The 27,898-nt window shown below is 37.3% G+C and overlaps 1 protein-coding gene across 1 annotated transcript in view; it reads right to left on the bottom strand.

Annotated features, from left to right (window-relative positions):
- THSD7B (thrombospondin type 1 domain containing 7B) overlaps positions 1-27,898 on the bottom strand; it is a 1,037,490-nt gene that overhangs the window by 223,283 nt on the left and 786,309 nt on the right. The window contains exon 15 of the mRNA XM_023730207.1: positions 3,738-3,916. Within this exon, the coding sequence (XP_023585975.1) occupies positions 3,738-3,916 (179 nt within the window). The remainder of the gene's footprint in view (positions 1-3,737; positions 3,917-27,898) is intronic.

Here is a 27,898-nt window from a genome sequence, read left to right as displayed (position 1 = left end):
ACATAAGAGCGTTAAACAAGGTGCGTGCTGGAACTATTTAGCAACACAAATATATTTAGCAGAAAGCTACTCAAGTATTGCTGTCACTTAGCCACTTCTAGAGAAAGAGCTATCATGTTGATAGGTTCGAGTTTAAAAGGGAGGCTTTTTTATGAGAGATTATAAATATTGATTTCACTAACTGATTCAGAACCGTTTATGAGCTTGTGTACATAATACCAACCTTCCCATTTATACAGCTGAGTTACATTTCAATGGGAATCCAAACACCTAAGATTTTTCAGGCAAGTCTTGAAAGACTCTCTTTGGGCAATAATAATTTGAAAGATCTTATTTCTTTTTTTCTAGAAGAGCTCATATTTTGGGGAATGTGGATGACAGATCATGGCATAAGAGGCCAGAGTTCTAATGTATTTGTTTATTTCTACAGAACTAGCCACTCAATCATCCAGGAAGAAGGCTTTTTTTCCCCCAACTATGTCATCCAATGAATATAGTATGACAATCCACAAGATAATAAACTAGGGGCTGGAATGAGCTGCAAAAGAAGAGGATAGCCCTTGCCCTCAAAAAGGCATCATGTTCTGAAGAGGAGGGAAGGAGAAGAAATAATTGGTAAGTATATGCAGGTATACTTATATTTATATATGCACATGTATAACATATATATTTACATACACACGTGCACATATATATATACGCACATGCATACATACATAGACACACAATATGTTCAATACCTTTTTATGAACAGTCTGTTAAACTCAATCTTTCCTGTGCTGTATTTTCCTCATGCACAGGTAATGAAGATACGGGTCTCTCTTACTGCTATAATTTGGTTACAATTTTTTTTAAGTTCTTACTTATGGGTGAAGGGCAACGGGGTATTAATCTGGTTCCAAAAAAAGAAAAATAAATCTAAACCTAAGTATCAATTGCAAAGGAGAAAAATAACCTAGGGCCAGTAGTAAAACTCAACAATACAAAAGAGCCTCAGTGGGTGTACCTCTACACCACATGTTCAGTTTAAAGAAAGAAATGGTTATCTCTTCTAAGAAAGAATAGTCATAAACAAGAAGCTGAGGAATATTTACTAAATAATGACATTCCCTGACAATCCAATTTATTGTCAGGTGAATTAAGAAAATATGAATAGCTTCAAACGAAGCTGTTTATACAATACACGTAAACACACACAAAGGAGATTATACCAGGTATAAGAGCAAATATGTAATGAAGCCACTGCTCAGATACCTTTATGCAAATATACCTACAAGTATAGTATACTTGCTTTAGAAAAAGAACTGCTCTGAGGAGAATTTACAAATAGATTCAGGATTTTTCACAAAGGTATTTCCCCTTGCCATTCACAGACTTACAAGTGAGACGAGGGGTTTATTACTTACTGCCCTGATCAATTACTTTATATTAAAATATAGATGGGGTGAAGTTTTTCAACCCAAGCTTAATTAAACCACATACCTGCTGTGCTAGTTAACTTCAAACTTCCTTAAACAGAATAAACACCATACTATATCAGATTTCTGACTATTAAAACCCAACGTTTATCTCTAAGCATTACAATAAAGAAATGTGTTTGGAATGCTATAGTTCCCTTCTTGAACTCAAAAGTTAGAAACAGGCCAACCTTCACTTAATTTTCACATGTGGAATTTATCTAAATTATTCTTGAACCGGGGCTTAACTTGTAGTTTGTACTACTTCTGTTACATGTTTTGTATGTCAACTAAGTGTTTGAGCAAGTTTCTTTTAAATTACTACAGGCATACAAGCACCTTTCCCTTATTCATAGTCTCAAATTTTATGGACATGTTTTATACATTTACCTCACATACTGCAAATACTGTCTTAAAGTCTGTCCTCAGATGAGGTCTTTTTATTCCCTTGATAATTTCCTAGTCCATAAAATCAACTCATTAAAATTAGTGCTTAAAACTAGCACTGTAGAGGCTTAGCTTTCATGGATTGTTTCGAGGAAGATACAATAAGAATTATCAAACATTATTTACAACTATAAATGCTTATTAGTTATTTTCTATTTTAAATACCTGGAAATTACTTTAGGAATGGTCAAATAGTCTTTGTCCACTGCATTGACTTGAAAGTCTTCCATCTGCCTCCGGACCCTAAACCTGCATTATTCTTGTCCTTGAACTGAAGTAAGGCTTATCTCCTCAGACTATCTTTGTTTTATTATTTCCTTTCTGTCTTCCTTAGTCATTTTCTGCTCTTCCCTTTACCACACACCTATTCTTTCTTTGGTTTTTTGCAATATTTATGTTGACTTTCTGATCATCTGCCTTGTTTTGCCCAGTAGATTTGCATATTCTTTGATAAATTTTCCATATCACCTTAAAAAGAAGAGACTAGCATAATACTGTACCCATCCTAGAACTTAAATATTTTTTTGCCAGATTTTTTCTTTGGTCAGTGAGTTATATTTTTTCTTTGGTCAGTGAGTTATATGTCTCATATCAAAACAGGAAAAAATAGCTAGAGATATTGGTCTTAAATTGACAAGTGATATTTTAAGCCAAGCAGTACTAGACATGGTATTCAAATTAAGAACAGGGTCACTGGATTTTCCTTCCATTAGAAAACGTATACAGCCATTTTGTTGAGTTTTCCCAGTCACAAAGGGTCTACATACTCACATAAGAGATACGTTTTACCACCTCTGGAATAAAGAAGAATTTCTCATTATTATTATTTGGGCTTTACCTACTCTAACTGATTAAAAACAAGAAAAACCTGAACTATCAGTTCTAATCTGATAACCATTATGTAAGGAATATAAATTCTTTATCATAAATAATTCTTAACTAAATCTTAAACTCTGTTACATAGATAAAGCTACTGGAAATACTCTAACCAACTTTAATTGCTTAGGATGACAATTTTATCAGACATCTAGATGAAGGGGTAGACATGAGCATTTCATTTACGAAAACAGCTATGGCTTTTGAGACAGAGAAGTTGCTCAAGAGATAACATGAAGAGCTATGGAAGCACTGGCAAGACTGAGAATGAAAAAATGTGGATAAAGTTTTAGGTGAAGGAAAACTCCATTGTTGGAACTGATAGGAGAGATCACTAATTCTGTTGTCATAAAATAATTGCTATTTTCCCAATATTATTCCTTGTATTTTGAAATATACATAAAAAATAAATTTTAGGTGGTATAGCATATCACTTTTAAAATATCATGATCATTTAAAAATCAATTAGACATAATTTTTGCAAACTTTATTACTGTTAATGATATGCAAGGCAGCCCTGGCAATTACCTAGGAGTTGTTAAGCTTCTATTACTAATATTATTTTATTAATTAAAAACAAACAAACAAATAAAAACCAAACCCATCACCATCAAGTCAATTCCGACTCATAGAGACCCTATAGGAAAGCGGAGAACTGCCCCCTAGGGTTTCCAATGCGTAAATCTTTACGGAAGCAGACTCCCACATCTTTCTCCCACGGAGCGTCTGGTGGGTTCAAACCATCAACTTTTCGGTTAGCAGCTGAGTGCTTAACCACTGCGCCACAACTCGACGACAATAGGGTGTTATGCTAATTACTGCCTTCTTAATCCCTTTTCCAAACTTGTGATAAGTTTGTATGTGCTGTTTTTAATAAGAGGTTGACTTTAAATTTCAATAGGAAATAATAACGCGTATATATTTTCAGCTTTTTATTTTTTGCTTCATGCACTTTACCTGATTCTTGAGATCCAGTTTGGGACACGGGCGACCTCCATTGTAAGGTTTTTCTTTTAGCCATTTGGATCGAATTCTCACTCCAATCCCACAAGATGAGCTGCAAGACCCCCAACTAGACCAGTCGCTTAACTTGCAATCAAATGGGCAGGGAATGACACATTTTTCTTGAATATAACCTGAAAGAAAAAGATTTAAGAGAAGGGAGAGAAGTCTGATCAAAATGAACCAACCAAGTTCACTTTCTGTTTCTATTATCACAGCTCAGATTTCTCCGCAGTTTTGTTGCAGCGGCGTTAATAATTTTCTACTCAGATAAACAGACCAGAGTTTTAAGAGACAGATAAATATGATTATGTCTGCTACCCAAATTTATCATGTCTGAAACTGAGGCCATCAATTTCTTTCTGAATTACATTCTAATTAGCTTGTATTACTTTTCATAATTAACTGCCATAACACCCGATTCCTCTCTGAAGGTGCGCATGCCCTGTAAAATTCTCTCTCCTTGAGTGTGGGCAGGGCCTGTGAATATGATTAAAAACAAAAACAAATCCATTGCTGTGGAGTCGATTCCGACTCATCACTTATTAGTGAAGGGAACTTGCAGATGTAATTAACATCCCAAATCAGTTGATTTTGAGTTAATCTAAAGGTAGATTATCTTGGATACACCCGACTTAATCAGGTAAATACCCTTACAAGAGGGACTGAGCAACTTTAGGGGTGAGAAAAAGATTGTCTTACGGGCTTTGAAGAAGTGAACAGCCATGTTGTAAAATGCCTGTGGAGTGGCCATGTGGCAGGGACCTACAAGCAGCCTCTAGGGTCTGAGTGGGATTCCTGACTGATACCCAGCAAGAAGACGAGGACCTCAGTCCTATTAGCTGTGTGGAGATGAATTCTGCCGATAATCTGAGGGCGCTTGGAGATGAAACTTTTGCCACTCAAGCCTCTGATAAGACCTCAGCCTCAGTCAACACCTTGATTCAGTCTGGTGGAATCAGAGAACCTAAGGAAGCCCAGTCTGGACTCCTGACTGTGAGACAATAAATGTTGCTTTGAGCCTTCTAAATTGGGCACAATTTGTTATGCAGCAATGGAAAACTAACATATTATACAGAATAAAAATCTTACAATTATCCTAGTCTTCCCATATATCAATAAGTGTAATAAATTCTTTTGTTGAAACATCACAAATCTGTCCCCTACTCTACAATTCCTTTTTAGTCCCCTAGTTCAAGTTCTTGCCATTTCTAGCCCAGAATATTGCAATATTTTTTCACTACTCTGTCTTTTGCATTGAGGAAAAAATTACTTTTCTAAAATACATAATAACTCATGTTATTCTTCTTTTTAAAACCTCTGCTGATCCTCCACTGCCTTAAGAATAAAGTGTCTACAACTTTGAATATAAGATTCTTCACAAGAGGTTTTCAAATCTTGGCTGTAAAATATAACTCACTGTCCAGGCCATACCACAGGCCACTTAGATCAGAATCTTTTCATTTCTGAAGATCCCCAAATAGTTCCAATGTGAAGTCAAGGCCGAAAACCACTGCCCTGACTTGCTTTCCCACCTGAGTTTCTCTCTCCTGTATCTTGAATTCTTCCTACACAGACTACTCCATCTTCTCCAATAATATTTATGATTTTGCTCATGCAAAAAACTTTATTGTTTTCCTAACCAGTTTAGCCTCCCTGGTTCACTACTTCAACTAGTCTCTTGCTATATAGTTGACCCCTTTACCCCACTGTTCTACGATGTTGTCTGACAAAATTCAGACCTAGATCAGTCTATCTTCCTTGTACTTAAAACTGTGCTACCAAGATAAGGAAAATGTTAATACCACACTGGTGACACATTAATGTATGGTCTCTACTCCAACCAAACTATCACATTGCCCGATGATTCTTCTATGCTTCCCTCTCATGCATATTCTGCATAACAGCTATTTTAAAACCTTCCCCACCTATCTTCAGTCTTCTCAACTCCAATTTCCTTTAAGATGTATCTGTATGAATTCCCATCTTCATTTTTCTCTCATCATATTACAACGGAAAAAGCATCTGTTTTCCCACATAAGCTACATCCTCCACCTACACCTGATATCTCTCCTGAATCATTCAAAGCCACATTTTCTGGATGTATATATATATACACACACATATGCATATATGTATTTAAATATATACATAGCTGTATATTATTACAGGGTCCCTGAGTGGCACAGCAGTTTGTGATTATCTGCTAACCGAAAGGTGGGAAGTTCAAACCCACTCAACGACACTGTGGAAGAAAGGCCTGGCGATTTGCTTTAGTAAAAGATTTCAGCCAAGAAAACCCTTTGGAGCTCACTTCTACTCTGTAACACATGGGGTCACCATGAGTAAGAATCAACTCAATAGCAACAGATTTTACATATAGTTATATATATATTTATGTGTATAGTTACATTTCTCTAAGATTAATATTAAAGTGACTTTATATGCTCCAGATAATATATATGGTCGAGAGCATATGCCAGAAATCTAAGAGCCACCAGGAAGGATCCGTCTGTGGTAGAAACAAATTATTCCATTTAATTGCAATCTGATAGAAGACTAATTCTCTACTGTTTAACATAATTTTTATTCTAGTCCTTCTAAGGAGCTTTAAACATTCCATTAGTTTACTAGGGTTATTGTCTTAAAATAAAGGAAATTTATTGTTTCACAGTTCTATAGACTAGAAATCCAAATCACTGCATCAAGAGAGCGATGCTCTCTCTAAAGGTTCTAGGGGAAGATCCTTCCTTGTCTCTTCCTAACTTCCTGTGGTTCCTGGCAATCCTTGGCGTTCTTTGGTTTGAAAATGCATCATTCCAAGCTCTGCCTCTGTCTTCACGTGGCCATCTTAGCTCTGTCTTTGTCTATGCCTCTTCTTGTTTTATAAGTACACCAGTCACACTGGAACAGGGCCCACTCTACTCCAGTATGGCCTCATGTTAACTAATGACATCTTCAAAGAGACTATTTCCAGATTAGGACACATTCACAGGTACTGAGGATTAAGACTTCAATATATCTTTCTGAGGGCCACAATTCATTCCCTAATAATATTATGTATGTACATAACAAATGTTAAACATAGTACTGAATACAGGCCACAGGCATTACACAATTTTACATAGAAACTGAGTCACACAATGATTTCCTATGGCACCCATGGAAAGAGCAGGAGAGAAGGCAGGGCCAAGATGGTGGAGTAGTCAGATGCTTCCGGCGGACCCTCTTACAACAAAGACCTGAAAAAACAGGTGATTCGATTATATACGGCAATCTGGGAGCTCTAAACATCAAAGTCAGAGTTAAGGAACCGGACCGAGTGGCAGAGGGAGGGAGAGACGGTTCGGAAACAGCGAGGAGTTGCCAGACCTTCAGGCCTAATCAGCTCGGGGGTGAATGGTGATGTTCGGGAGGTGTATTCTGCACTGGGAGAAACACAGAGGCAGAGAGTCTACTCAGCCACGCAGAACCAGTTAGAAGCAGTGCTTAATGAAAGATAGGTACTTACGTATGGCTTACCCCGTGTATCAAAAACACTTCCCTTAGGGAAAAACCTCTCTCCCATTTACCTCCCCACTCCCTGCTTTGTACTGGGTCTCAGACAGGCTTCAGCAATTGCCGAGTCAACTGAGCTGGAAGTAGGATCCGTCACATGCCTGGAGCCATTCTCCCTACCTTGGAGAGTTAGCAAATTAACAAACGGGAAAAATAAACTGCCGGATCCACTAAGACAGGAAACCAAGGTAGGCACAGCTCCTTTGCACAGGCACAGGCATAAGGGATCCATGGACTCTGAGTGCCCTTCCTCTGCATAGACTTGTGTGGGCCCATCTCAACAGCGTAGGCCCTCATTACCGCAGGACAACAGGGTATATACAGGAACTCTGACTTCAACTGTTTCAGCTGTGAAGTGGCAGGTTCTTGACACTTGACATTGCTCTGCCCATTAAGCAGGGTCTTCACCTACCCACATCAGGGGCCTGAGGACTGGTGGCTCCACCCATGCCACCTAGCTACCTGCGATAGGGGCCTATGAATAAGAGATGCTACCCAGTCCTTACAGACAACAGAATTAGCTGTTCATAGTCCAGCTGCAAAACCGACGCACCGACGCACTCGAGGGAACAGGGACATGCCTTCATTCTGGACACTTGGAGGCAGCCGTCAGACCCCTGCCTTGGTCACAGTGTGTCACCCTGCTGCAGCCAGATGCCTGTGCCTACATCAATCACCCATGCCTGTCTAGGACTGAAAGTGACAGCCTACACCACACACTTGGTGGCTATCTATCTGGGCACCTGAGCTGAATCCATACAGGGGGAGTGGGCGGCCTCCTGAGCTCACATACCTAATAACAGATCTAACCACTTGGTGACAGGACATTAGAGCTTCAAAGGTGCCAATAATCAAGCTAGCTCATACGAACAGCCTATTTGGGTATATCAAAACAAAACAAGAAGCTAGGACACACTAAGAAAACATAAATAAATATAATAACTTATTAATGGCTCGGAGACAACAGTCAATATCAAATCACATAAAGAGGCAATTCTTGATGGCTTCGGCAAGCTCCGAAAATAAAGAATACAGAATTTTTCCAGAAGAGGAAAATTTCTTGGAATTATGAGAGGCAGAATACAAACATTAATATACAGAACTCTTCAAGAAATTAGGAAGGAAATTAATCAAAATGCAGAACATGCAATAAAGGAAATTAAAAAGATTAGAGAAGAGCAAAATGACAAATTTAACAGGCTGCAAAAATCCATTGAGAGACAGCAATCAGAAATCCACAAGATTACCAATAAAATTTCAGAATTAGACAACTCAGTAAAAAGTGATAGGAGCAGAACTATGGCAATGGAGTCAGAATTAGTGAGACTGAAGATAACACACTTGACATCGACTTATTTGAGGAAAAATTAGATAAAAGGATTGAAAAAATGAAGAAACCCTAAGAATTATGTGGGACTCTATGAAGAGGAATAACCTACGAGTGATTGGAGTACCAGAACGGGAGGGTAACAGAAAATACAGAGAGAATTGTTGAACGTTTGTTGGCAGAAAACTTCCCTAGTATCATGAAAGATGAGAAGATATCTATCCAAGATGCTCATTGAGCCCCACATAAGGTAGATCACAAAAGACAGTGACCAAGACATATTATAATCAAACTTACCAAAACCAAAGATAAAGAGAGAATTTCAATACGGCTAGGGATAAACGAAAAGTCATCTACAAAGGAGATAAATAAGAATAAGCTCAGATTACTTGGCAGGAACCGTGCAGGCAAGAAGGTAATGGGATGACATATATAAAGCCTTAAAGGAAAAAAACTTCCAGCCAAGAATTATATATCCAGCAAAACTGTCTCTCAAATATGATGGTGAACTTAGGGCATTTCCAGATAAACAGAAGTTCAGGGAATTTGCAAAAACCAAACCAAAATTACAAGAAATAGGAAAGGGAGACCTCCGGTTAGAAAATTAGTAACATCAGATAACAATGCAAGACTAGAACACAGGACAGAGCAATCAGATATCAACCCAGACAGGGAAGTCACAAAAGTAAATCAAAGCTAAAGCACTGAAAATAGGGAAACAGATGTCAATATGTAAACGACGACAACAATACAAAAAAGAGGGATTTAAAAAATGTAGACATAGATTTTTCATATGGAGAGGAAGTCAAGGTGATATAAAGAAATAAAAGACTGGTATAAACTTAGAAAAATAGGGGTAAATATTAAGGTAACCACAAAGGAAACTAACAATCCTATAAGTCAAAATAAATAACTAGGAAAATGTAAAGACTCAGCAAACACAAAATCAACAACAATGAAAAAGATGAACAGAAAATACATAAAGAAGACGACTCAGCACAGAAAATTAAGTGGAACAAAGAAACCATGAACAACACAGAAAGACATCAAAATGACAGCACTAAACTCATACCTATCAATAATTACGCTGAATGTAAATGGACTAAATCCACCAATAAAGAGATAGAGAGTGGCAGATTGGATAAAACAACATGATCCGTGTATATGCTGCCTAGAAGAGACACATCTTAGACTTAAAGACACAAACAAACGAAAATCAAAGGATGGAAAAAAATATATCAAGCAAACAACACTCAAAAAAGAGCAGCAGTGGCAATATTAATCTCAGACAAAATAGACTTTAAATTAAAATCCACCACAAAGGATAAGGAAGGACATTATATAATGATTAAAGGGTCAATACACCAGGAGGACATAACTATAATAAATATTTACGCACCCAACGACAGGGCTCCAAAATATATACAACAAACTCTAACAGCATGAAAAGAGAGATAGCTCCACAATAGTAGTAGGAGAATTCAACACACCGCTTTCAGGAGGACAGAACATCCAGAAAGAAGCTGAACAAAGACACAGAAGAGCTAAATGCTACAATAAACCAATTTGTTCTCACAGACATATACCAATACTCCATCCAACAGCAGCCAAGTATACTTTCTTTTCTAACGCACATGGAACATTCTCCAGAATAGACCACATATCAGGCCATAAAGCAAGCCTCAACAAAACCCAAAGCATCTTTTCTGACTATAAAGCCATAAAAGTAGAAATCAACAACAGAAAAAACAAGGAAAAAAAATCAAACACATGGAAACTGAACAACACCTTGTTCAAAAACTACTGGGTTATAGAAGAAATTAAGGATGGAATAAAGAAATTCACAGAATCAAACAAGAATGAAAACACATCCTACCAGAACCTTTGGGACAGAGCAAAAGCAGTGCTCAGAGGTTAGTTTATAGCAATAAATGCAAGCATCTAAAAAGAAGGGCGATAATCAAAACATTAACCCTACAACTGGAACAAGTAGAAAGAGAGCAGCGACAGAAACCCTCAGGTGCCAGAAAGGAAATAACAAGAATTAGAGCAGAATTAAATGAAATAGAGGATAGAAAAACAATTGAAAGAGTTAACAAGTCTAAAATCTAGTTCTTTGAAAAGATCAACAAAATTGATAAACCATTGGCCAAACTGACAAAAAAAAAACAGGAGAGGAAACAGATAACCTGCATAAGAAATGAGATGGGTGATACCACAACAGACCCAACTGAAATTAAAAGAATTATAACAGATTACTATAAAAAATAGTACTCTAACAAATTTGAAAACATAGAGGAAATGGAAAAATTTGTAGAAACTCACTACCTATCTAAATTAACACAAACAGAGGTAGAACAACTAAATAAATGTATAATAAAAGAAGAGATTGAAAAGGTTATTAAAAAACTCCCAATGAAAAAAAAGGCTCTGGCCCAGATGACTTCACTGGAGAATTCTGCCAAACTGTCAGAGAAGAGATAACACCACTTCCACTAAAGGTATTCCAGAACATAGAAAAGGATTGAATACTCCCAAACTCATTCTACGAAGCCAGCATAATCCTGATACCAAAACCAGGTAAAGACACCCCAAAAAACAAAATTACAGACCAATATCCCTCACGAACATTGACGCAAAAATACTCAACAAAATTCTAGCCAATAGAATTCAGCAACATATCAAAAAAATAGCTCTCCATAATCAAGTGGAATTTATACTAGGTATACAGGGATGGTTCAACATTAGAAAAACAATCAATTTAATCTCTCATAAATAAAACAAAAGACAAGAACCACATGATCTTATCAATTAATGCAGAAAAGGCATTTGACAAAGTCCAGTACCCATTCATGATAAAAACTCTCAACAAAATTATAAGGGAAATTCCTCAATATAATCAAGGGCATTTATACAAAGCCAACAGCCAACATCATCCTAAATGGAGAGACTTTGAAAGCATTCCCCTTGAGAATGGGAACCAGACAAGGATGCCCTTTATCACCACTTTTATTCAACATTGTGCTGGAGGTCCTAGCCAGAGCAATTAGGCTAGAAAAAGAAATAAAGGGCATCCAAATTGGTTGGGAAGAAGTCAAAGTATCTCTATTTGCAGATGATATGATCTTATATACAGAAAACCCTAAAGAATCCACGAGAAAACTACTGGAACTAACAGAAGATTTCAGCAAAGTTTCAGGACACAAGCTAAACATACAAAAATCATCTGGATTCCTTTACACGAACAAAGAGAACTTCGAAGAGGAAATTACCAAATCAATACCATTTACAATAGCCCCAAGAAGATAAAATACTTAGGAATAAACCTAACCAGAGATATAAAAGATCTATACAGAGAAAACTACAAGACACTACTGCAAGAAACTAAAAGAGACCTGCATAAGTGGAAAAACATACCTTGCTCATGGATAGGTAGATTCAACATAGTGAAAATGTCAATTCTACCCAAAGCAATCTACAGGTACAATGCTATCCCGATCCAAATTCCACCGGCATTTTTAAAAGAGATGGAGAAACAAATCACCAACTACATATGGGAAGGGAAGAGACCCCGAATAAATAAAGCATTATTCAAGAAGAAGAACAAAGTGGGAGGCCTTACACTACCTGATTTTAGAAACTAACATAGCGCCACGGTAGTCAAAACAGCCTGGTACTGGTACAAAAACATACATAGACCAATGGAACAGAGTTGAGAATTCAGATATAAGCTCATCCACCTATGAGCAGTTGATTTTTGACAAAGGCCCAAAATCCATTAAATGGGGAAAAGACAGTCTGTTTAACAAAGGGTGCTGGCATAACTGGATATCCATCTGTAAAAAACTGAAACAAGACCCATACCTCACACCATGCACAAAAACTAACTCAGAATGGATCAAAGACTTAAATATAAAATCAAAAATGATAAAGATCATGGAAGAAAAAAAGAGTGACGATGCTAGGAGCCTTAATACATGGCAAAAACACAATATGAACTGTAAATAACAATGCACAAGCACCAGAAGAGAGAGTAGATAAATGGGAGCTCCTAAAAGTCAAATACTTATGCTCATCAAAAGACTTCACCAAAAAAGTCAAAAGACAACCTATAGACTGGGAAAAAATTTTTGGCTATCACAAATCTAATCAGCTTCTGATCTCTAAAATCTACATGATACTGCAAAACCTCAACAACAAAAAGACAAATAACCCAGTTAAAAAATGGGCAAAGGATATGAACAGGCACTTCGCCAACGAAGATATTCAGGTGGCTAACAGACACATGAAGAAATGCTCACGATCATTAGCCATTAGAGAAATGCAGATCAAAACTACAATGAGATAACACCTCACCCCCAACAAGCCTAGCCTTAATCCAAAAAACACAAAATAATAAATGCTGGAGAGGTTGTGGAGAGACTGGAACAATTATACACTGTTGGTGGGAATGTAAAATGGTACAATCACTTTCAAAATCAATTTGGCGCTTCCTTAAAAAGCTAGAAATAGAAGTACCATACGATCCAGCTATCCCGCTCCTTGGAATATATCCTAGAGAAATAAGAGCTGTCACACCAATAGATATATACACACCCATGTTCACTGCAGCACTGTTCACAATAGGAAAAAGATAGAAACAACCTAAGTGCCCATCAGCAGATGAATGGATAAACAAATTGTGGTATATCCATGCAATGGAATACTACGCAAACATACAGAACAACGATGAAGCCGTGAAACATAACATGGAGGAAGCTGGCGGTCATTATGCTGAGTGAATTTAGTCAGTTACAGAAGAACAAATATTGTGTAAGACCGCTATTATAAGAACTCAAGACAAGGTATAAACATAGAAGAAAACATTCTTTGATGGTTACGAGGGTGGGGAGGGAAGGTAAGTGTTATTTACTTACTAGATAGTAAATAAGAATTGTCTTAGGTGAAGGGAAAGACAGCATACGCTACAGGGGAAGTCAGCACAACTGGACTAAACCAAGGCTAAGAAGTTTCCTGAATACAATCAAACACTTTGAGGGACAGAGTAGCAGGGGTAGGGTTCTGGGGACCATGCTTTCAGGGGACATCTAGGTCAACTAGCATAGCAAAGCTTATTAAGAAAATGTTCTGCATCCTACTTTGGCGAGTGGCGCCTGGGGTCTTAAAACCTTGCAAGTGGCTATCTAAGATGCATCAATTGGTCCCAACCACCTGGAGTAAAGGAGAATGAAGAACACCAAAGACACACAGGAAGTATTAACCCAAGAGGCTGAAAGGGCCATAAAACAGAGATTTCATCAGCCTGAGACCAGAAGAACTAGATGGTGTCCGGCTACCACCAATGACCACCCTGACAAGGAATACATCAGAGAGTCCCTGATGGAGCAGGAGAAAGGTGGAGTGCAGAACTCAAATTCTAGTAAGAAGACCAGACTTAATGGTTTGACTGAGACTGGAGGAACCTCAGAAAGCATGGCCCCTGGATTCTCTATCATCCCAGAACTAAACCAATTTCTGAGGCCAACTCTTCAGACAGGGATTGGACTGGACTGTGGGACATAAAGTGATACTCGTGAGGAGTGTGCCTCTTAGCTCAAGTAGATACAAGAGACTAAATGGGCAGCTTCTCTCTGGAGATGAGATGGGAAGGCTGAGAGGTTTAGGAGCTGTTTGAATGGACATGGGTAATCAGGAGTTGAAAGGAGGAGTGTGCTGTCACAGTATCGGGAGAGCAATTAGAGTCAATAACAATGTATGTATAATGTTTTGTATTGGAAAAAATAAAAAAAACTAACAAAAATCAATAAAAGAGAAAGAGCAGGAGAGAAATAGATGGTTTATCTTTCTTGGCATAAATGTTTCAAATATACAAATCTGAAATTTCAGACTTCATATAAATAAATTTTAAATATTTGAACGTCTAAACTGATCCTATTTTAAAGCATATTTTGAATTAGATGCCTTTTTAATTGAACAAAATTTTAAATTATTTTCATCTATAGTTGTATATTATAAGATTTTAATTAGCAAGCCTCCAGCAATACTTTTTTTTTCTTTCCCCAAGGTCAGGCATCAAACCAGAGGATATCCATGAAAGTCAAGGTCACAAATTCAGTGAGTATAGAATATTTTCAAAATTCAACAGGACTAAGCAACAGTGATATTTATTTTTCAGGAAAATTATTTTTCTTGCTAGAGTATACCCCAAAGGAAAGCCCATAGTGAGAATTACTAATAATTGCATTCTTACACCTATCTCATAATTGAAAGGATTAGTTTTACCCACATACTTAATATTTATAATTTTTGGCACCACAGTATTATCAAATATGACTATCTACAAGATTAACCTGCCATATGAGAATTCCTATTCCTGATCAGAGAAACCTCACTAATGTTTTAAAAACTCATTTATATAAAATAGGCTACAGAATAGCTATTACCATTTAGACAAAATTTCATAAATCTAAACCCAATTGCTAAGAGAGAAGCAGTTTTTCTACCAAATAATACTTTATACTACAGTTTATATGCAGAAGACATTGTTTGGACCATCATATGATATGACCTAGGGATCTTTTAGTGTTCTATTATAGTTTTCTAAAAGTATATGAAAGTAGGTATTAAGTAGTCATTACAGAATCATCAATAGAACATGAATCCAACATTGTAATTATGCATACCATCATACAGTACACATAGTAGGTGCTCAGATAATATCTGTTGTTATTATGGATCAAGATGGACTTGTGGGATCAACTCATGTTGTTATTGTTAGGTATTATTGAGTTGGTTTTGACTCATAGCGACTCTACGCACAACACAACAAAACACTGCCCGGTCCTGCGCCATCCTCACAATCCTTGTTATGTTTGAGCTCATTGTTTCAGTCACTGTGTAAAACCATCTCCTTGAAGATCTTCCTCTTTTTTGTTGACCCTCTACTTTATTCAGCACGATGTCCTTCTCCAGGGACTGGTCCCTCCCGATAACATGTCCAGAGTAAGTGAGATGGTCTTGCCATCCTTGCTTCTAAGGAGCATTCTGGCTGTACTTCTTCCAAGACAGATTTGTCTGTTTTTCTTGCAGTCCATGGAATATTCAATATTCTTTGCCAACCCCATAATTCAAATGCATCAATCTCCCTTATTCACTGTCCAGTTTTCACACGTGTATGAGGGAATTGAAAATACCATGTCTTGGGTCAGGTGCACCTTAGCCCTCAAAGTGACATCTTTGCTTTTTAACACATTAAAGAGATCTTTTGCAGCAGATTTGCCCAGTGTAATGTATCATTTGATTTCTTGACTGCTGCTTCCACTGGCGTTGATTGTGGATCCAAGTAAAACGAAATTCTTGACAATTTCAGTATTTTCTCCATTTATCATGATATTGCTTATGGTCCAGTTGTGAAGATTTCTGTTTTTTCTTTAATGTTGAGGTGTAATCCATACTGAAGGCTGCAGTCCTTGATCTTCACCAGTAGGTGCTTCAAGTCCTCTTCGCTTTTAGCAAGCAAGGTTGTGTCATCTGCATATTATAGGTTGTTAATGAGTCCTCCTCCAATCCTGATTCTGAATTCTTCATATTGTCTCCTATATTCATGTTACAACCAGAGGCATTTATTTAATGACTCACTCCAATTAAATCTGAAGTCATAGGCCCTAGAATGATTTTTCAATATACATTGCTAATTCCCAAACACGAAATTCTTCAAGTTAAAGCAGTGAACACAGATGTAAGCACAGTTCCCTGAATGAGACAGTCTCACTGATAAAACCACTTCTCAGAATATTGCCTGGTCTATTATTTTTTTCCCTCCATCTTTCAAGTTACTAATACATTTTCAACCAATAAGACCATGTTTTGGAGCTTGTGAAGGAAAGAAATACAATGATATTATTCCTGGAAAAATAATCTAGATTATTTACTTATATTTTACTACTGTGTAAAGTGAGAACAAACACCCAAATGGGCAGTACATGCTCTATTTACTGCCACTTTGCTAAAATAATAAAAGCACAGTACCAAAAATGAACAGAAAAAAAGATAAAGAGAATGCTGAGCCTCTCTTTCTAACTTCATAGTTAAGATCTGGGGAAATTTTGTGAATTAAAATGACATCATGTCATCAATTTCTCATTGTTTAAAGATTTGCTGCTCTAATTTATATATTTTAGTTTTATTATTTATTTAGAAAAGTTTAATATTCTAAAAAAAGAAGATGACTTAAATCAGAGTGGTTTAAATTACGTATTTGTTTGGAAGAGGTGGAGAAAGAATGGGGACAGATGTTCTGACATTGGTGCAAGAAAAATGATTTGAGAAATTAGATCAGCATTTTACCATTGCTATCAAGGGAAGAAGGAACCCTGGTGGTACAGTGGGTAAGCACTTGTCTGCTAACTGAATGACTGGCGGTTTTAACACACCAGCCACTCTGAGGGAGAAAGATGTTTGCTTCTGTAAAGATTTACAGCCTTGGAAGCCCTATGGGGCCGTTCTACTCTGTCCTGTAGGGTCCCTGGGAGCTGGAATCGACTTGATGGCAATGGGTTTTTTTTTTGTTGTTGTTATGTGTATCAAGGGAAGGGCTGACAGTGTTAAAAATTTATTTAAAATATCAATCCATTATTGTACAGAAGTGTAGATCAGTCTCAATAGGGTTGCCAGCTTGGTTTGGTGAATCTATATTATGACCTAGAACTACACTGATGAACAGCGGTTGGATGCTCTCAAGGCTGGTTCCAACCCTGTTTCAGCTCTTTATATGACTTGCAAGGGTGGAGTCTAGAAAGTGGCTAAATTATCGTTAACTCTTCTTTTTTAAAATCTGAGTTACCTTTACTGCAAAGACATAATATGTCAAACATTCTAAAACAATGGTAATGCATTGCAAATAACAAAGTATCTCATTTAGACTCACAACCTAATTAGATACTTGAAGTACAGTTGAGTTAAAAGTCACACAAAGTTCCAACAATCACATTGACAAAATGGTTTTACTAGATTCCTTCAAACTCAAATCCTGGTAGCACAATTATTTATAAAACTATATTACATCTACCAGAAAAGATAATCATTCAAGTTTTAGCCAGTTATTTTTATTAAAAACATAATTCAATGGTGCACTTTAGTTTAGATCATAGATGAGCTTTTCAAGATCATCCAGGATAAAAGCCTCATTCCACAGACTGGTCAGAAACAGAAATGGGGTTTGAACACAGACTTCAACTGAGATATCCAGCTCACTGTCAAATATAAAAATTAAAAAAAAAAAAGATTATTATTCCCGTGTGCCAGGTCCTCCTTAATACTGGAGTGACAAAGTAGAGAACCAACCATGCCTTTGAGGAAATTCATATAGGAATTATAAATGAGAAAATATGTGGTATATAGTCAAGTACAGTAAAGCCCGCAAAAGCCAGAACCTGTGTAAGGCGGAAACCTGTTAGAGAAGGAAAACTAAAACATTTTCCACTAAACAGAGAGCAACAGAAAAATGGTGACTGCACCCTGTCAAAGGCAGAGAACTTGGGAGACCCAGTAAAACAAGGCAGTCCCGTCAAGTTTCAGCTCTCACAGGTTTCACTGTACCTAAATTATGTGGTATAAATAATACATATAAATTACATGATGATTTGAGGTAACATAAACAGATTCTAGCCTCAATTTTTGAAGTAAATTCATGTGAAAATATTTATTGGCATAATCTATGGTGTACACATAATTGCTCGACCTGGTTCACTTGCTATAACTAAAAGTATCAGTGTCAATTTAATCAAACAACAAAATCATAAAAAGAACTGATCTTTTAAATTGTCCAGGCAATTTAATCAAGATGGCATCACCAGGTGCTCATATAGACACAGTTTCAGAACCAACTCCCTTGTGCCGGTTTCCTCTGGGCAGAGACTGTATCAACCATAATAGGGACAAATGGAACACTAGACACAGAACAACCTGAACTCTTCAATGAGGACTGTACGTACTCAAGTGGTTTCTAGCATTACTGCAAATAAGGCTATTAAAATTAAAGTGACCGAATGCTTTAACCACATAATGAACTTGGCATTTGAAATACTACGAAGACAAACAAGTTATTGACAAGCCAATATTACCGAGCAATTCTTAGAACTGTTGCTGCAAGGGCCTACAAGGCTTCTGTTTATCACATCTCCTTGCCTTGAGAAAACCTCGACTTAAACTATACTGAACACTTTTCTCTTTACATTTCCTTCAAAATTTCTAAAAGGTGATCTCAGAGCATGCCTTTATTTACTTTGTACTTGCTATTCCCCAAGTAGGTGGCCCTGGGTGGTGCAAACGGTTAACACACTCAGCTAATCGAAAGGTTGGAGGGTAGAGTCCACCCAGAGGTGCCTCAAAAGAAAGGCCTGATGGTCTCTGAAAAATCAGCCACTGAAAACCTTATGGAGTACAGTCCTACTCTCACACAAACGGAGTCGACATGAGTCGGAATCGACTAGACAGCAACTTTTTTTCTTTTCCCCAAATACTTCAGGCTCCACTCCTGGACACATGGCATGACTGCACGTTCCTGTCCCTTACAGTTAATGTGATCTTATAATTTGCTTTGCCAATGAAATGTGAGCAGAAGTGAAGAGAGTCACTTCTAGGTGGAAGCTTTTAAAGTGAGAGTGCAGCTTGCCATGCTGGCCCTTTCCCTATGCCACACGGACCAGCAATGAGAAGACGGGACCTGGAGTGAAGATGATCTGGAGCAAAACCCCCAGCCAATCCAAGGCGGATCTTTGTGGCTTCATCCACTGGGACTTTGAAGTTGCTTGTTTCATTTGTAACATAATCTATCTCGTCCTGCTGAATCAACACTTGGTAACAAAACACCTATCTTTAGAAGGCAAAGTGAAAAGCACCATAGAACAACTATTTAGTTTATTTTGACAATCTATAGGTAGTGTTCAGAGAAAATAAGATTAAATTATATCAGCACAGTCTGAAGAGCAGCACCATCAAATAAGAATGTGACTTTCCAAAAGTTGAGCCTATGGATATATATTTTAGGAAAATTTACAGTTTATTATTTAAAAAAGAACTGGTGATATGGATTATAGATCAAGGTCTAACAACCTTATGTGATCTGGAGTAAAATACTAAATCTCTATAGTTCAGTTTCCTCATGTGGAAATAAAAATGTAATAATACATCTCTCTTTTAACTCCCTAGAAAGTTTTAAGGGTCAAAAATATAATAAGCAGAACTTTGTGGAAAAGTTAGCATATACTATATATGAAACTATTATTTTACTACTACTCATAGCTGTACAGCAAGGTAAAAAATGTCCTTTCTTCATCCTGTTTTTGGTGATAGTGATTGATAGTGAATATAATTCTGTAAAGACACTTTAGCAGAAAAATTAGAGGGGAATAATTTTCAAACTTGGGCACCATTTCTCATTCCAGATCATTTCCATGTAAATTAAAGGGTAGGATAAAACACCAAAACCCAAACCTGTTGCCATCAAGTCGATTCTGACTCATAGCAACCCTATAGGACAGAGTAGAACTGCCCCTTAGGGTTTCCAAGGAGTGGCTGGTGGATCTGAACTGCTGACCTTTTGTTTAGCAGCTGAGCTCTTAACCACTGTGCCATTGACAAAATAAGATAGTATGTATTGGGTCAGTAAATCAATTTGGTTTAAATCCATCTCTGTCTTTCCAAGTTGGCTATCACCAGCCAAGGCCACGTACTTATCCTCTCTCATCTAGACTATTATAATTATTCCTAACTGGACTCCAAGTCTTCAATCTTTCTCTTAATTCATTCCATGTCTGATCAGTTGCCATATTAATATCCCTAAAGCACAACTCTGAATATATCACAGCCTCAGTTAAAATAAATAAACTTAAAAGCATGTCAGAATTTTGATAAATTTATAGGCAGGTAAAAGGCAATCTAGGCAGGGGAGAGATCACAAATCAAATTAAGAAGATGGAAAGGAACCCAAAAGTGCACGTGAATAAACAGAGAAATATCCTGTGTAAGAATTTGGGGATGCAGAGAAATGTAAAATTGGCTAGGTCAGGTAGGGTCAACCTGGAAGGTAATATTGGAGAGTTTAAAACTTAATTAAAAATTCTGATATTAATCTGGGTGTGCTATTGGATTGAAGAAGACAGAGCATGCAATAAGGACATCTGGTTAAGAGATGATGGAAAAATTCAGAAATTAAGTGACAAATGGCTAAGCTTTGGGGATAGGCTAAAAGACCACAACATGTGGTAAAAATAGATATTCATGTTACTAGAGAACAACATAATGAAACATGATAAATTGCTATAGTTAACTAGCTGGGACAAGTACAGCACGTGGCTAATACACTGTCTAAATGGAAATGACTGTCTTCAAGATGATCAGTGAACCTGCTCTTTACATAACAGCTTCACTTTCCCACTCTTAAGACAGGTCTAATATAACTAATTCTAACAACGAGCAATTGCCAGATCGTGAGTAGACAGACACTTCTATCAACCTCATGGGGTTCAGAAATACATAAGCTTAGAGAAAAATGTTTATGTTCTTTTTGCTTCATCTCCTAAGTCCCTGAGAGAAGATCTGACCTGAATCCAGCTGTCATATTGGGCCAGCAAAGTGGATTTACTTGTTGTGTACATGTCTGTCTGTCCGTCGGTCCGTCCATTCATCCATCCATCCATCTACCTATTTATTTACTTCTTACTTACTTATTTACTTTCAGGCCAAAAGTTAGACATTTGAGAATTTCACATGATAATAAAGATATCTGACTTCTCTTGAAAATGTAGATGATTTGGGAATATCAAGGGTGGCCACAACCGGCTGGAGTTGAGTAGCAGGGCCTTTCAGATGAAATACACCCTCGACAGTCCTCCAAAGTTCCTCAGAGAGTGATAGTCTAAAGTTCCAAATGAAGGTTTTATCCCTCAACTAAAAGGAAGCAAAATCTTACTCACAAGTGAATATAAAAACAGATAAAGGTGGGGGCTGTTTGTATTGTAAAGGAAAGTGGAAGACACAGTGACCCACCCTTGAGCTCACCCTACCTATCACCAGAAGGAATCTCAGAGGCACCTAATTAAAACTCCATCCAGTCTGAAATCTTCAGGGTGAGTCAGACACCAGGCTACCAGCCAAAGCTGGAGCCAGGCTTGGAGGCTCTGAAGATTATATAATGGAGGAGGTGCTCTTTTAAAGAAGACAAAATTTTAAACAAATATCAGGTGCAATGATTTGGAGGACAATCATGCAAGTAAGAGTTCCTGAAGCACAAATTATTAGGTGCGCTGACTTCTACTACCATCAGTACAGCACATCACCACCACCAGCATTTAAGTACAATTCCGAAAGGCAGCAACAAGAGACATCATAAATACCTAGAACAGCACGAATACCTAGAACAAGGTAGATAGAGGCACTCTCCATTCAGAACAAAATTCCTCCAGAAAAGTTCGGTACAGAACAAAGTTGCTAATGTGATAACATGTGCAAAAGATAAATTTCAAGATGAGACACTTTTTTTTATTTGCTGGACTGTTTGGTCATCCAGGCAATGACAAGTATTCATGAGCAATGAAACAAATGGTTATTATAAATTCTGAATTATGGATTACATGACAAAGAAAATTTACCTCTCAAAGTTTGCTTTTGCCAAAGAACTGCATCTTTCACTGAGCTAATATAGAAATCAATGTACTGGAATGGATTCACAGTACATTAACTCTTTGCAAGTTACTGTAAAAAAAACTTGAAATATTGCCAAGGTGTAAAATTAAATATGATTCCCAGTCTTGATTTACACAGCATGCTGGTAATGGTGAATTTGTTTCACTGACCAATAAATTTGTTTCCTAATGGCTTATGCACCATCTAATCCAGAGATTTACATTTAGGCTTCTCTTGTCTTCTATAGACAAACAGAGATAGCTTATGGTTATATTCAAAGACACATATAACGTTAAATTTTGTTAAAGAAATAGCACATGTAGGAGGGGAAAGCTAAGATATATAATTTTATTTTTCTCAAAAAAAATTGAGAGTAGTCAACAATCTTCTCATTACACTAAGAGAAATGACAAAGAATGGTGGATAATCCAAATTCACAAAAAAAGAAAACATTTTAAAACAGAGAAACAGTCTCAAGAGCAACCAGAAATGTCTCTTTGAGGAGAAAATAAAATGGAACTGATAAAGAGAGGAATGAAGATGGTGATGAGGAAGACAATGCAACACAATTGTTGAGGATCTCACATTGTTTTGAGCATCTGACATTTCTGGTCTTTCATTTCCTAATCTGTAACATGGAAATAATAATACTCTGTAACTGTTGGTATAACATATAGTAATTATAACTACTGTTGATATAAGAATAAAGTGAGATAATATAGGAGAGCGCTTAGAAAAAAGTATACCAAAAACTAAACCCTTGCTGTCCAGTTGATTCCAACTCATGGCAACTCCATGTGTTACTGAGTAGAACTGCTCCACAAGGTTTTTGTGGCTGTAATCTTTATGGAAGCAGTTCGACAGGTCTTTCTTCTGTGGAGCTGCTGCGTGGGTTTGAAGTGCCAACCTATAGGTTAGCAGTGATTGCAAACTGAATGTAGCCACCCAGAATATCATTATTTATCTGAAAAAATAAGAAAAAACTAATATGGACTTATATCATGAATGTATATTAAAACACATAAAACAATTTTATACATATATATATATATTTATATTCCAGGAATATATATACATGAAAATAAACAGATGCAGAGTGGATTAGAAGGTTATAAATTAAACATGAGGGAAACTAATGGGATAGGGGATACAGAGTGAAAGGGGAAATTGTGAAATTGAATCAAAAATAAAAGGAGGATGTGCATGGACTGATGATGCGAATGTGCAGAGACTTAGGCAGATTCTCTCTCAGGGAATTCTAAATGTGAGATACAGAGAAGATGGAAGGAGAAGGTGAGGTTGTCAAACAAGAATCAGGAGACCAAGATATACAACATCACAACCAGGACAGAGTCACTAGAAAAATCAGTTGCCATTAAGACAACTTCAACCCATGGCAACAACATGCATGTCAGAGCAGAATTGTACTCCACAGAGTTTTGAATCACTGATTTTTTGGAAATAGGTTGCCAAGTCTTTCTTATGAGGCCCTTCTGGGTGGACTCCAACTTCCAACCTTTCAGTTAGCAGCTGAGCATGTTGACCCTGTGCACCACCCAGTGACTCCAAAGTCACTTCAGTGGCGCACAACAAGCAGAGGGCAGAACCAGGAGCCAATGCATTTATTTTCTCCTGAGCCAGAAAAGATTCTCTTTGCTTCCTTACCTCCCCAGGCATCCAGGCAACAGGCCCCAATACTTTAGAGTCTTCTCATTCTTTGTCACTAAAAGTAGCCTGATAATATATTAGTACTGATGTGGCATGACTCCAAATGAGAAGAAACAGCTGCAAACATCCATTAATAATAGGAATGTGGCATGCACAAAGTATGAATCTAAGAAAATTAGAAATCTTCAAAAATAAATATCTATATAACACATAAAGATCTATATCCTAGGTATTAGTGAGCTGAAATGGACTGGTACTGGCCATTTTGAATCAGACAATCATATGGTCTACTATGCCAGGAATGACAAACTGAAGAGCAATAGCGTTGCAATCACTGTCAAAAACAACATTTTAAGATATGTCCTGAAGTACAATGTTGTCAGTGATAGGATAATATCCACACATCTACAAGGAAGATCAGTTAATACGACTATTATTCAAATTCACCCACCAACCACTAAGGCCAAAGATGAGGAAATTGAAGATTTTTACCAACTTCTGCAGTCTGAAATTGATCAAACATGCAATCAAGCTGCATTGATAATTACTGGTGATTGGAATGCAAAAGCTGGAAACAAAGATGAAGGATTGGTAGCTGGAAAATATGGCCTTGGTGATAGAAATAATGCCAGAGATCGCATGATAAATTTTGCAAGACTAATGACTTATTCACTGCACGTACCTTTTTTCAACAACATAAACAGCGACTATACACACGGACCTCACCGGATAGAAACAGAGGAATCAAATCGACTACATTTGTGGAAAGAGATGATTGAGAAGCTCAATATCATCACTCACAAGGGCTGGGGCCAAGAGGAGAATAGATCATCAATTGCTCATATGCAAGCTCAAGCTGAAGCTGAAGAAAATTAGAACAAATCCACAAGAGCCAGAGTACGACCTTGAGTTTAATTTAGAGACCATCTCAAAAACACATATGACACACTGAACACTAATGATCGATGACTAGAGAAGTTGTGGAATGATATCAAGGTCGTCACATGTGAAGAAAGCAAAAGATCATTAAAAAGACATGAAAGAAAGAAAAGACCAAAATGGATGTCAGAAGAGACTGAAACTTGCTCTTGAACGTAGACAGCTATATCAAATGGAAGAAATGATAAAGTAAAAGATCTGAACAGAAGATTTCAAAGGGTGGCTCGAGAAGACAAAGTTAAGTATTATAATGAAGTGTGCAAAGACCTGGAAATAGAAAACCAAAAGGGAAGAACACGCTTGGCATTTCTCAACCTGAAAGAACTCAAGAAAAAATTCTAGCCTTGAGTTGCAATTTTGAAGGATTCTATTAGCAAAATATTAAATGACGCAGGAAGCATCAAAAGAAGACGGACTGTCTTAAAAACAACAGGTTTATATTCAACCATTTCAGGAGGTAGCACATGATCAAGAACTGATGGTACTGAAGAAGAAGTCCAAGCTGCACTGAAGGCACTGGCGAAAACATGGCTCCAGGAATTTATGGAATATCAACTGAGATGTTTCAATAAACAGATGCAGCACTAGAGGTGCTCACTTGCCTATGCCAAGAAATCTGGAAGACAGCTACCTGGCCAACTGACTGCAGATCCATATTTGGGCCCATTCCAAAGAAAGGTAATCCAAAAGAATGTGGACATTATTGAACCATATCATTATTAATATCACATGCAAGTGAAATTTTGCTGAAGATAATTCAAAAACAGTTGCAGCAGTACATCATCAAGGAACTACCAAAAATTCAAGCTGAATTCAGAAGAGGATGTGGAACAAGGAATATCATTGCTGAAGTCAGATGGATCTTGACTGAAAGCAGAGAATACAAGAAAGATGTTTACCTGTGTTTTACTGAGTATGCAAAGGCATTCGACTGTGTGGATCATAACACATTATGGATAGTATTGTGAAAAATGGGAATTCCAGAACAATAATTGTACTCGCGAGGAACCTGCACTTAGACCAAGAGGTAATTGTTCGAATAGAACAAGGAAATTCTGCATGGTTTAAAATGAGGAAAGATGTGTGCTGAGGTTGTATTCTTTCACCATGCTTATTCAATCTGTATGCTGAGCAAATAATCCAAGAAGCTGTACTATATGAAGAAGAATGCAGCATCAGGATTGGAGGAAGACTCATGCAGATGACACAACCTTGCTTGCTAAAAGGGAAGAGGACTTGAAGCACTTACTGAAGAAGATCAAAGACTACGGCCTTCAGTATGGATTACACGTCAACATAAAGAAAACAAAAATCCTCACAACTGGACCAATAAGCAACATCATGACAAACGGAGAAAATATTGAAATTGTGAAGGATTTCATTTTACTTGGATCCACAATCAATACCCATGGAAGGAGCAGTCAAAGAAATCAGATGACGTATTGCATTGGGAAAATCTGCTGCAAAAGACTTCTTTAAAGTGCTGAAAAGCAAAGATGTCACTTTGAGGACTAAGTTGTGCCTGACCCAAGCCATGATATTTTCAATTACCTCCTATGGGTGCAAAAGCTGGACAATGAATAAGGAGAACCAAAGAAGAATCAATGTATTTGAATTATAATGTTGGTGAAGAATATTGAATATACCATGAATTGTCAGAATAATGAACAAGTATATCTTGAAAGAAGTATAGCCAGAGTGCTCCTTGGAAGCGAATATGGTGAGGCTTCATCTCATGTACTTTGGATATGTTATCAGGAGGGACCGATCCCTGGAGAAGGACATCATGCTTGGTAAGGTAGAGGGTGAGCGAAAAAGAGGAAGACCCTCAGTGAGTTAGACTGATGTAGCGGCTGCAACAACGGGCTCTAACACAGCAACGGGCTCTAACACAGCAACGATTGTGAGGATGGCGCAGGACTGGGCAGTGTTTCATTCTGTTGTACACGGGTTGCTATGAGAGGAACTGACTGGACAGACCTATCAAGAGCAATAAACACCATCACCTCACCCTTCTGGTATAGCCTCAAAAATCTGAAATATTTTAAAATAATTCAATTTCTTCTACTGTGAGACCATATCAATATTGAGCCATGTTTGGTCTGAGGTTTTGTTCCAGGTAAACAACTATTACAACATAGGCAAAGTCCTCTGCAGAGTGCATAACATATAACATATACTAAAAAAATTAATATCTTTCCCTTTCTCTTCCTCATATGTGGCTCCAGTATCTAAAAAACCTGCCAAGGCTTATGAAATTAATTAACTGCTACTTACTCTGAATGACAAACATGGAAAAGAATATAAATTTGATGAGAAATTTGAAATATAGCTCCTGAGACGTTAAAGTCTTAGATATGAAGATAAGGGACTTGTAGGGGTACAGGTGGCATTAACGTTTTTTTTTTCCTCCTAGTAGAGGCCTTTGAGAAAGAAGAGGGAAAAGGACATTGTGATAGTTAATTTCGTGCATCAACTTGACTAGGCTATGGTTCCCAGTTTTTTTGGTCAAACACTAGTCTAGTTGCTGTCATGGAGTAGTTACATGTGATTAAATCAGTTGGCCTTTAATAAAGCAGATTATTTTCCATAATATAATGTAATGTAATATAACATAATGCAATGCAATGGCCTTACATTTAATGCAATGTAATGTAATCTTCCTCTATAACATAACCTAATTTAATGTAACCATCTTCCATAATGCAATATAATGTAATGTAATCAATCATAAGTTGAGGTCATACCATTGTAGGGTGGATCCTAAACCTAATCAGTTCTGAAATATAAAAAGACCAGAACAGACACACACACGCACGCACGTGTATGCATGCACACGCACATGCATGCACATGCACACACACACGCACACACCGCAGAAAGACAAGTGACATGTATCAGCTACAAGCAAAGGAACTCCATGGATCTCCAGCAGACACCA

This window comes from Trichechus manatus, unplaced genomic scaffold, assembly GCF_000243295.1.
Source record: "Trichechus manatus latirostris isolate Lorelei unplaced genomic scaffold, TriManLat1.0 scaffold00033, whole genome shotgun sequence".
Lineage (NCBI taxonomy): Eukaryota > Metazoa > Chordata > Mammalia > Sirenia > Trichechidae > Trichechus > Trichechus manatus.
Note: the sequence above shows the minus strand (reverse complement) of the source record. Positions and strands in the feature narration are given on the sequence as shown.